This window comes from Echiichthys vipera, assembly GCF_963691815.1.
Source record: "Echiichthys vipera genome assembly, chromosome: 3".
Classification (NCBI taxonomy): domain Eukaryota; kingdom Metazoa; phylum Chordata; class Actinopteri; order Perciformes; family Trachinidae; genus Echiichthys; species Echiichthys vipera.
Genome location: NC_139828.1, coordinates 24,423,175 through 24,435,472, shown reverse-complemented (window position 1 = coordinate 24,435,472; position 12,298 = coordinate 24,423,175). Strand labels below are relative to the sequence as shown.

The following is a 12,298-nucleotide window of genomic DNA, read 5'->3' as shown; positions in this document are numbered from 1 at the left end:
CCTTATTATTATTATTATTGCCTGCACTTTATCCAATCTACTTGAATTTGCACATTGGATTAGTTGTTCGTCTGTCTGTTTATTTCCTCCCACAGTTTTAATGCAACCAAGACGATTCATTTGTCTTGTGTAATTGTTAATGGTTATATTTAATTACTTATTATTATTGTACAAGAAACAGTCCTATCGATTGTATTATACTGTATCTTAGTCATTATAATGTGAAGACCGCACTGATATTTCAAAAATATATATACTGATAAACTTTAAATAATCTCATTATGATCATGTGCTTATATATTGAATTAAAGTCTATAGAGGCCAATTCAGTCTCAGTGTATATATAACACAACAACAACAACAACAACTGTATAAAGTACAAACTCCATTCATCATTAAAAATGGGGACTATAGTAAACACTGACTTGCTGTGAATAAGATCACCACAATGAGATGTAGTTTAATACTGAAGTAAAGCTGCTTCTTTTTATTAGGGTTATAAAGTCATCCAAATATCATGCCAATCAGCAATTTGCACAGCAATCACACACGTTTACTTCAAGAAAGGCATATACAGCTATATTTATGAATACGTTTGTGACTGTAGTCATCAAACTGAACTATGGTAATGTGTGGTATTTTTTTGTTGTGTATTAACAAAGATAATTTTGCCATACCGGTCCACGATTTTGGTCTAAAATGTCTCAACAAGTATGAAATGTTCATGTGTCAGAGGGTAAAGTCTACCGGAGTCATCCCTATGTTCCCCGGTCGCATAAGCTTCTGCCTTTGCAGATTTAATTCAGCATTTTGTTAGGGTTAGAGGTCACGGTTAGGGTCAGGATTAGGGTCAGGGTTAGGGGGTAGTGTTAGGGTCTACATAAGCCTATTTGCCGTGAAATTCGGCACTAATTTATTTTCACGCTTTATTTATTTGTTGCTGTCACTAGTCTTCTTCTGCACATTTCTCTGACTTTAACTGAAACGGCACACTTTTTTTGTAGCAAAAAACTTTCAGAATATATATGGAGGAGGGTACACTCCCTTCTGACAGTAATAACATAATATAATTACATAATCCTGAATAGCTGCAGTCACTGTGCAGGTTGTGGATACGTGTTGATCAGCTGCTCCACACCTGTGACTGGTGCTGTTTCAGCCGCTCCGTCTAACAAACAGACTGTCGGGCCATAAGGTGACTCCAAGGCAGCAGTCCCTGTCACCCATTAGGGAGACGGTTCCCATGACGACCTAGCTGAATAGCTCACTCATGACCTTTTGTAGACATGGTTGTAATTACATTAAATTACACTGCATCTTATCATTGTCTGCTTTCATGAGCCATTTCCCATGGCGCTGCTGTGGCACGAAAATCATCCAGCAGGCCGGCTGTGAGGAGCCACGGGCAAATACGCCCTCACAGTTTGTTTATGCTGCGACAACTTAAAAATACCTATACACGTTTGGTAGATTTACAGTCTAAACAGTTTTATTTAATGCTCGTGTTGGTGCCAACAACTACAGAGCCTGGCCTAATGAGTCATTAAGGCCTTTTCTCTCACACGGTGGATCCTCCTTCCAGCCGGAAGGAAGAGGAGAGGATTTGGGTTTTGGGAGGTATTGTGTGAGCACAATCATGCACATTGCTGTGGACGGCTTGCATCCTTTTATTTTCACGTATTTTCTCCTCTACCCACACATGTTCTCTCTCCGGCTCCTCGCTTCCCTTGGCCTTTATGTGATCATGTTGCTTGGTAACTGCAGAAGAATGATGAGAAGAGTAGGATGTGTTCGGGTGCCTCCTGTGTGATGTGATGTGTCCTCACATCAGCTGTAAATACGGTGTAAGGAAACTGTAATACTGTAAAATATTTCAGTTCAGAGAATGCAGATGAAATTCTTGCTTCTTGAACCTGTAATTTCATCACTTTTTGGTTGTTAGGGAAAGGAAACTTGTGTTTAAAAAAAATAAATAAAATAATAATAATAATAATCTTTCCTCCTCTAAGAACATTTGTTGAGGTGCCATTAAGCCGGGCACTTGGTCTTTAATTGCTGAGCAGTTTACAGACACTAGCTGCACTGCGGTGCCCTGATCAAATGAATGTCAGAGTTAACTGTACAAAATAAGAGCCTATATGTTTACCAAAAAATCAAGCTGGCTTGAAAAGTAACAATTAAGTAAATAAATGAACTAAATTATTTTTGTACTGTTTGGTTGTTAACAGTTAAGTTCAAATGTGTGAACTCTCACAGCAAAATCTGTGTATTTAAAGCCTAAAGTTTCACTCTGCAGCTGCTTCCTTGACAGTTCATCAATAACAGTGGGCACATTCATTTTGCGGAATATCATCACATGAGAGCACTCACCACTGTGGATTTCACATTACATTTGAGGTGGAGTGGGAGTAAAAGTTCAAACCAACACCGGTCATATTTCACTGTACTGTCATGAAGTCATTGTTGTGAAGACTGCCAGTAGTATTGCCTGGAATCTCACCATTAATCTAAATTTAAGATGTTAAATTGCTTCAGGAGAGACTTGCTCATTTCTCACATACTGGGCTAAGAGTGGATGCGGGACAGAAATATTAAATCATCTTTCTTCTGAGAGGCAAGCAGTGATTAATTAACAAGGATATGGAGACTGAATGATTGAATGGATTATAAAGTAATACAGTATTTCCCTCATCCAAGCAGCAATAACATCCAGGGAAAAGAGAAAAACTGTGCAAAATGCGTAATATTCGGTGTTCTTCTGAAAAAAACAACCTCCTTGGCATTTCCTCAGAGGCTGTTTGCTCTGACTTAGTATGAAAAACAGCCTCTTTATCGACATTTCAACAAACTGCAAAGACTTCCTCACTCTGGTCTATCTGTAACTGTCTCTGACTCATTACAGCATCTTTAGAAAAAAGGTCACGGCACAGTTGCTAATGACAACCTGGGAGACTGCTGCTCCACTGAAATTATTTGTGTGTGTGTTTCTCCTTCATTCATAGGGATCAGTCGCCCCCTGCTGTTTCGCACATTCTTTGACTTCTGCATATGTGAGGTTGCCATGCCAACCGGAGAGGTGCGTTTCTGAAGTCAGGAAGCAAATTTAGCATCCACCTGTGACCACAGAACTCAAACCAGTCGGCTGGATCTTTGTTACAGCTGGAGTTATGATCTGATAACCTTCATTTAGTTAACTTTCTAGGGTGATAGTGAACTAATTAGACATTAATTAGCAATATTTAGTAATTTAGCAGTTCCACATGTACAAGATTACTGTAACTGTATTAAAGGTCCCATATTATAAAAAAGTGAGATTTCCATGTCGTTTTTAAACATTATACAGCAGGCCGAGGTGCTACATAATGGGACATAAAATCAAAATGGACTAGAGGAACTTTTTCATAGTTTTCATACTTTTTCTACTGTCTAGAGCATTTCCCAAAACAAGCAAAGTGGAGGGCAACCGCTTCTCTTCTAAGCATAAGAACCCCCATTTGTATGGTCTCTGCACCCAAAGATCGTAGTAATTAGAAGGTTAATTTGAGGCACATTTTTAGCTCCTATTTTTATATCCTAGTAGGTAATTCACAAAAGTGTTTGATTGGTTGAACACATGACCCAATGATGCACCAGCTACCGGAAAAGAAAAACAAAATGCGGACAGTGAAGCCCAGGTGTTACTAAACATATATTGTATGCAAAGCGAAATATAATAATCTTCTTGATTCTAACCCCCGAACAGCTTGCTAGCATGTAACTTCGGGAGCGTACCTATGTTTCCCACTTTGTATGTGACCGGGAAACATCGTACAAGGTCCGATGAAAGGGTCCTATATTTCATAAGAAAAGGCAAACAGGCCTTTGTAGAGCCTAAACCTAACCCCCTAAACCTGACCCTAACCGTAACCCCTAACCCTAACAAAATGCTAAATGAAATCAGCAGAGGTATGGGCTTATGCGACCGGGGAACATAGAGATGACCCCGTCACTTCAGCATTCATTGCAGGGGGAATGCAAACAGCAAAAAGCCCTTGAAGGTATAGTTCTCGGGCGACCTCCTCAGTGGGCAGGTCCTACTTTATCTGGGTCTGGTCCCAAAAGGCCTACTGATGCTATAAAGCTCCATAGATAAATAATTACCTGTGGCTTTGTCCCCAGTTCGACCCTTGCACAAACAAGTAGCCATGTGATCCATTGCTAATACAACAATATTGATTATAGTCAGTTTAAGTGTATTTCAAGTGAAACAATTCATTTAGTGTGATATGATTAAGCTAGCTGCACACATGCAGTAAGAAACACATCCTGGTAGAGCTCACAATAGCTAACAACAGCAGCCACAGCAGGAGTCATAGTTGTTTTCCATTAGTGTTTTATTCATACAGTGAGGGTGCTCATACACAATATTTTTTTTTCTTCTATAAAATATATTACCTTTCAGTTCCTGAAAGCAAAACTAGATATAAATCATCAAATTTCATCTGATAAGAAGCAACTCATTTTCAAGTGTCAACCAAGGCGATCAGCTGTATCAGCAGTCAGAAATGCATTGCAGATTTAAGAAATCACATTCTAATAAAGACGTTTCTCTTTCTGCCTAACACAGTCACGCCGCTCCGGCATTTGGCCCACCGTCCACCGACACAAAAGACAATGATCATTTGGGTTTTCTAAAGTAGCAAATACTGTTAAAATACTGTAGCCACAAAAAGAGTTTTCATGTGAGAGGAAAGCAAAGACAGGAACACGGTCAGGGGCAAGAGGGAGGAACGTGACACTGAGGAGTGTTTCAACAGAAGCAAGTGACCGATGCTTTGTGATGTCCGTCGGGCATTTTCTCTCTGGCTCTCCCCTCCTCGTAAAGGTTTTCTTTGTCTCCTCGTTGGATGAAATGCTCCTCAGTTGTCATGACAACGCTTCGGCCGGACAGCACACGCGGCATCACAACAGCTCGCTGTGACCAGAGGCTGAGTTGAGGCTGTCTATAAGAGAACAGGGTTAAACTGTGATTAATCAATACAAGGATTCAGCTGTGAACTACACAACATCATCAAATGACAACAACATGCAGAAATACACACTGTCCACTGTACTTCGTGTTAAATAGATAGCAATTCAATGTTCATGTTCCACAAGAGTAGCACATACGGTGGCGCATAATTACCACACTGTAACATCACACACACACACAAATAAAAACAGAGAGACATGTACCAGACAAGTCCAGTGACTTATTTCTGTTTTGGGGTAGTCTAGGTTTTTTCACAGGGGGTTTGCGATTTGGGGGCTTCTCAACGTTATTAGGGCTTTCCCTGTCAGTGCCTGAGTTCAGTGAGGACAAAAAACACAAATTAACAGTTAGATACCAACGCTTTACACACAGATAAAAATATATATACGTATTCCCAACATGAATATACACAAATATAATGTCAGTAAGTGTTAAGTGTAGAAACTGTGTTGGAGAAAAGAATAATTGTACCTGCATCACAAGACATGGCCTTTCTGTTCCTCTGTGGTTTCGCTGGTGCCTGAGGTCTCAGTCCTTCTTCACCTGAACAACAGGTTTGAAATAAAAATGACTTTAAATGTAATGAGTAATGCACATATTCAATAAGATGGTCTGTTGATGTATGGCAAAAACAGTTATCACAAATAAGCTTTACATACCATCATTAAAACACTAGAACCTTAAAGTCAAAGGTCAAAGGTTTCTGTGTGTACAGTCACATTTAGTTAGATTACCATTACCCACAGAAGTTAGCAGGTTCAACGGTCTGACAGGAATGGGCTCCATTGTTTGTTTGATCATGCTTTATATAATGATATAAAAGGCTATGACTTCCATTGGTTGTATGATTATAAAAAACCTTAGTTGTCTTTTAGGATGGGACTCATTCCTGCCTGTTAAAAGAAAGGTATTTGTTGCCATTGTGTGCACAAGACTTCTGGATAAATACTGTAAATAGAAATTATTATTGTGATTATCATTATTATAGATATATAGTGCAACTTATTGCTTCTCATGGAGGACTTGTTGGGTCTGTAAAAGAGTGTGGTCTAGACCTACTCGATACGTAAAGTGTCTTTTGTTATGATTCGGCACTGTAAAAAAAATTGAAATGAACTGAATTGAATCAAATTGAATTGACTCTTTTATTTATATACAAGAGGAGAAAAACTTTGTTTCCTTTGTTTGTAATGTAATGACAGGTGAACTGTTCAAAAACACGCGCTGGTGCTCCCAGACATATTCCAGATATCTATTCGGTTAAGTACCTGGGGCTTTAAGGGAGCCACAGCCAATGACAGCACTAGACACAGGCTGATGGGAAACCTCCACAGGAACTTTACTGGTTGTGTCGCATTTGCAACATGGACCACAGTTAATGTGTCATGACTGAAAGAACGAGGTCTTGGGTACAAGCGGCCGAAATGGATTTTCTCAGGAGGGTGGCTGGAGTCTCCCTTAGAGATAGGGTGAGAAGTTCAGCCATCCGTGAGGAACTCGGAGTAGAGCCACTGCTCCTTTGCGTTGAAAGGAGCCAGTTGAGGTGGTTCGGGCATCTAGTAAGGATGCCCCCTGGGCGCCTCCCTAGGGAGGTGTTCCAGGCACGTCCAGCTGGGAGGAGGCCTCGGGGAAGACCCAGGACTAGGTGGAGAGATTAGATCTCCACACTGGCCTGGGAACGCCTCAGGAAATGGGAAGTTTGGGGTCCCCTGCTAAAGCTGCTGCCCCCACGACCCGACCCCGGATAAGCGGTTGAAGATGAGATGACCAAGGTTAATGTGTGTAATATGTAGCTTAGTTAATATGTAGCTTAGTTAATATTTAGCTTAGTTAATATGTAGCGTGAAAGCTCTCAAGACTCCCGATTACAAGACAGCAAGTTGTGTGAACAGTACAGCGACCTGATGACTTTGAACGTTTAATTTATGAGAACTTCACCAGCACATCTAAAGATCCCTTATGAATTAATACATATCTTGTTTGTTTTAATGTACAACCAAGATAACGCTGTTGCGGTTCTATCATTTGTGACTCCAGAAAACCACTGTGCCTGGCCAAGAAGGAGTCCCACACACAACCACTGTGAGGCCACACATTTCTGATTCCCCCTGTAGCTCCATGAGTAACAGGCAGATATGAGAGTGGCATACATTTTCACATCAAACTCTCAGCAAGAAAGCAAATATGTGTATTTCTCAAAATGTCAATTTCTTTGATGATTTCTTCATGTTGCACTGTTTATTTGCCCATTGATATCCCAAAGAGTTTGAACAAATGAGAAAAAGTGAACCATTTTAAGTCAGGCAGGCATCTGGAAAAATGTTTATAACAGGAATGTAAACATAATTGAGCAATTTAAGTTATACATGTGTTAACACCACTAAGTGGTTGGAGTTACCTTGACTTGCAGTTCTGTCTGGTAATCCATGCACAGGCTTGTTAACAGGAGGTGGCACAGGAGGAGGAGGTAAGTTCCTCTCATTGGCTGGTTCTTTTGAAAAAGTCACATACGAGGGCGTCTTTGGCTGTTTTTTGGGGGGGATCAGAACAGAAAATATAAAAAAATCAAAAGGACAAAGGAATTATCGCAACTGGCAAATTTGCTCTAGACTTACAGTAACCATTGATGGACGTATAATGTTTTTTAATACACAAAACGAATGTGATAAACCGCTTTGAATAGCGTACCTTTTCTGGAATCGGAGGAGGTTGACCCTCCGAGTCTCTTCTTTTTTCTTTCTTTTCTGTCTGTCCAGGATCCTTCTCTACATCTCCTTCCTCCTCTCTACCTACAAATAAAAAAAGCTAGTGTCATCGGTTTACGGTTTCTTTACACACGCACACACTGACGATTGCAACCTCTTTGCAAAAGCTCAAACCTCCTTTCTGACCTGCGACACATGAATGTGGCTGACAGTGAAGTACCTGGCAGAGCATCTGAGCTCTCGAGCCGATGTCTCTGCCTCAGTTTGGACAGGTTGGGTTTGCTGCTTTGAGGTGGCGGGTCTGGTTTAGATGCACAGGGAGCAGCTCGTCCTCCTCCTCCTCCGCTGCTGCTCCTCCATCCCTCCGTGAACCCTCCACCAGCGTCCGGACACATTTGTTTGTCTCCCTGCGTGTCCTGCTGATGCCAGTCTGTAGCTCCTGCTTCTGCGCTTTTCAGAGCTTCAGTTTCCAGTTTTGGCGAAGGAGTTCTGTCCAAGGGATACGGAGGCAATGGCCTTTGGGCCAAATGAAGCGTCTGCACTTGTCTCTCTGTCTTCCTGCTTCCTTGTCTGCTCTCAGTCCATAGGGTGTCGACCTGTATGTCTGTTGGTCTGTTCTCCGACCAGGACCTGTCTATCTGTCTGCCGCCCATCCACTGTCTTTCTATCTTTCTGTCAATCTGCCGCTGGGTGTGTCTGTCAACAGTCCACTGTCTGTCCATGTGTCGGTCTGAGTGTCTACTCTCAGTCAAGTGCCGGTCTGTTTGTCTGTCGGTTGTCCTCGGCTCTCCAAAAGTTCTTTCTTGCAGCCTGCTGTCAAACCGCTGTCTCTCAGTGTGTTGCTCACCCTGCCTCGCCTCCATCCACGGCTTGTCCGCCGGCACCACCTCTGTCGGCCTATGTTTGTCGTCCACCCAGTACTTGTCTGTCTCTAACGGATGTTCAAACACAGCATCCACTTCGGATTTCTGTCATAACACAACAAGAAAAGGCAAAAGAGAAGATTAGACCCGGAGCAAACTTCCAGTAAAATCAACGCTTGTGGCGGGTCTCACTGACTGTACCTCTCTGGGAGAATAAAAGGGATGCTTGCTTCCTCCCATGCCGGGGTGAGGGATGCCCGGCACTTGTACTGGACTCAAAACGAGAGCGTTTTTCCCCTGGTGATCATTTATTTTCCCATCAGCCCCTTCGCCGGGAGATCCAGCTCTGGCAGCGGACCTCGGAGGCTGAAGGAATGTGTACACATTCTCTGTGGCTGTCCTAAGAGTTGGAAGACACTGAAGACGTTAGCCTGCAGGAAAGATTTGCTGCTGATATTTACACATATTCAAAATACAGAATTAAAGGTTGAATGTAGAGAAGGATCAGAACACCGCCATCTAGTGTGTCAAGATCGTAGTCACAATAAGAAAAAATAATTCCAGCAGTCAGGTTGCCGGTTGACATGTTAGTTGCTAAGTGTGTCAAGCGATCAGCCTGTGCCATGTCAAGTGATGAATCATACAGGAACGGCTAAGTTTGACTAATCAATTAATTTTACAACAGTATTTATTTTATATAGGCTTCTTATTATTTTTAGCTTATATTCCTTTTATCTTATTTTACTGTTTTTATTCCCTCAGCTTTTAGCTTCTATACCCTTTTTATCTGACTTTACTGTTTTAGCCCGTCAGTTTTCCCTGTGGCGGCGCCCCCTACAGCCATAGACCATGATTCCTCTCGGTGTGCGTGGCCCCCAAAGGTAGATTCTTCCTCACCTCAGATCTCGGTGCCCAGCCATGTCTCCTCAGCAATCGCTAGTGTGTGTGTGTGGGTGTGTGTATGTCTCTGTGTATCTCTGTGTGTTTATCTTTGGGGTGGGAGGTTTGGGTTTTCATGGTGTTTCTTTTTCGTTCATGTTTTGTTTCGTTTTTTGTTCTGCTTTTATTTCCTGTAAAGCACTTTGTGCTGCTGTCAAAGAATGAAAAGTGCCACATAAATAAAGATTGATTTGATTTGATTTGATTTGATTTAACGTTAGCCAGTTTCCAACTGGTGGCTGCTATTGGCTGGTACAATGTAAACAGAACGTGACAGAAAGTCATTGTCAAACCCGTCAAAAATATTGTTAAATATTAATTCAGAACAAATATATATTTTTATGGAAAAGCAATACTTTTATTCTGTACCCCTCAAAACGCCTTATGGGTGTATTTAGAAAAAAAAAAAAAAATATATATAGCTTTTAATAAAGATTCTAAAAATTCCACCTTTAAGACTAAAATGAAAAAGCTTTGAGAACTGTGAAATTAGGAAGTATCAGTTTTATGGCAGAAATCTATCTAGCTATCCTAATCTGCATTTGACATGCAGCATGTTTATCTCTAATCGCTTGGCTAACTGTTGGATCCAGAATCAGAGCCACCGGCTGTCATCTACATCTGTGTACACACGCTGGTATCAGCCTGCCTGCACTTTGGCAGCTATCAGCCATTTCTTGTACCAACAAAGAAATGAGGGAGATTTAGAGTTTATCTGAGTATTTATGTATAAAGTTCAGTTCTGCTGAAAACCAAGAAGAGACAAATGTGAAGATGTACGGTAGAACATGGAATGGAAATGATCGAGTCCTTTGTGTGTGTGTGTGTGTGTATTGTTATCTAGTGCATCATATGGGCTCTGTGTCGTTTTCAAGGCCATACCTTTCTAAATGGAATGTGTGCGTGTTGTGTTTGTGCAGCCACAAACCCTGAGGGTGCTGTAGCAACAAAGTGACACCCATCTCCGTAAAGCTCTGCTTCAGACTCAGGCTCCTGATTGGACACAGTCTGGTTGCGGTTCTTGCGGAAACCGAAGATGGCCAGCATGTTTCTCCTCTTCTTCCTCCTCAGCGAGTGAGCTTTGTGCAGAGAGGAGAGCTGACTGAAAGAAGCAAAAGAGGCTGAATGTCAGACAGTCCAGTCATCTCCGTATGTCATTGAACTCATCACAGCCATCCAATGCCTGCTTTTTGTCTGATTTGGTACATTGGAAATTTCCGCACTGCTAGGCTACATCTCTGATACAAAATGAATCCTCCCTTTTTATGATATCAAAAATGCAATCATATTAAAAGCACTGACTTAACCTGATGATCAACGGCTTGGAAGGGAGCGATGTTACTCTGATAAGCTGTGGCAGCTGTTCCTGAATTCAGCTCCACCAAAATAAAGGCTTACCAAACTTCTGCATCTGTACATTAAGGGGCCACACTGGTGGTTCTGCATGGTTTGGCACATTCATTTAAAAACGTTGCTTTATTTGCATGACTGCTCTAGGACTGAATGCTCTTTTCTATTAGAAGAACGATCACAAATTTAACAAAATCCAGCTGCTAATGACACACAGCTAACATCCTCCTTTGAGCTGTGTCCTGAATCTCAGAACCGTTTGATCAACGACATGCTGTCACCAACTAACCAATCATGTCTTGTTGTTACCCAACCCCAAACGCTCCGAACAGCCAGCTCCAGCTCCTCTAATCATCAAAGAGTGACTCAATTTGTGTTATGATTGAGCAGAGATGATGGACAGCAGATTAAATTACCTCTGAATATACGAGCAGCCCGCAGGATGTGCTAAACCTGCTGAACCTCTCCATGAGAGCACTTCAAAGAAAGACAACACGCTGGTCAGAGAAACACAACCTTCTTGATTTACGAGGAATGAGAACCTAAACATAAGCCAATTAAAATGACGCCTCAGTAAAGAAACTGTCAAAAACCAGCAATGCTCTTGGATTGTGTGGATCCCAAGTATTGTGTTAATTAAAATGTCACTGAATTAAGATGTAATATGGAAATTTCAGAAATGTATCAATCTTTTAATGTTTGTTTTAATGTCACGCTTAATAACGTTTTGTTTCTCATGAATATATCACACTTAAAGGAGTATGCAATGACTCCACTCTGGCTTGTTATAATGGATGGTATTCATTAACAGGTTTTACACCTTTTCCAAAGTCAAATTCAAGCATTTCAAGATGCATTTTGATGCTTTTCCAGCACCTTACAGCTGTGATAAACCACATATTTGTATACAGTGCAATATCATCATCACATTAAATCAGATGTTGTTTTCCTATTGACACAGTGTTTCAAAATGTCTACAGAAGTAAGACAAATGAAAGAAAAACTAACTTGACTTATAGATCAACAGAAATATAATCACCGACTATTCTGATAATCCTCAAAAGTCATTTAAAAATGCAAGAAAATGCTGTTTTCAGTCCGTCAAATATGGAGATCTTCTTTCCTGTGTTATATCGTATATACATGTGCCATCCCATTTGACTTTTCAAACACTTGAATTTTAGTCCGGTGTTTTCAAGGATTTCCAGGACCTGTACGAACCCCTGTCTGTCAGTGAATGAGAGACAGTAAAGACTCCTTTCATGCAACTTCAAACCAGTTCTGTGGGTTAGCCCCTGAACGTATCAACCAAGGTTATATCTTTGTCTTTTGACAGCTACATTTCCATTAAAAAGACTCTTCTCACAGTCACTTGTGTTTACTGTGATAGTGGAATATGTGTGTTTTTTGTTGTGTGCCTTTTTTAGTTT

At 41.1% G+C, this 12,298-nt stretch overlaps 1 protein-coding gene across 1 annotated transcript in view; it reads right to left on the bottom strand.

Moving 5' to 3' along the window:
- Positions 1-4,754: 4,754 nt before the first annotated feature.
- Positions 4,755-12,298, bottom strand: part of LOC310945292 (capping protein, Arp2/3 and myosin-I linker protein 3-like) — a gene marked incomplete at its 5' end in the record, with an annotated part of 32,654 nt that continues 25,110 nt past the window's right edge. Inside the window, 8 exons of the mRNA XM_083911341.1 lie at positions 4,755-4,982; positions 5,215-5,322; positions 5,483-5,554; positions 7,410-7,536; positions 7,700-7,800; positions 7,937-8,684; positions 8,781-8,979; positions 10,447-10,620. Of these exons, the coding sequence (XP_083767467.1) occupies positions 4,942-4,982; positions 5,215-5,322; positions 5,483-5,554; positions 7,410-7,536; positions 7,700-7,800; positions 7,937-8,684; positions 8,781-8,979; positions 10,447-10,620 (1,570 nt within the window). The 3' untranslated portion in view covers positions 4,755-4,941. The remainder of the gene's footprint in view (positions 4,983-5,214; positions 5,323-5,482; positions 5,555-7,409; positions 7,537-7,699; positions 7,801-7,936; positions 8,685-8,780; positions 8,980-10,446; positions 10,621-12,298) is intronic.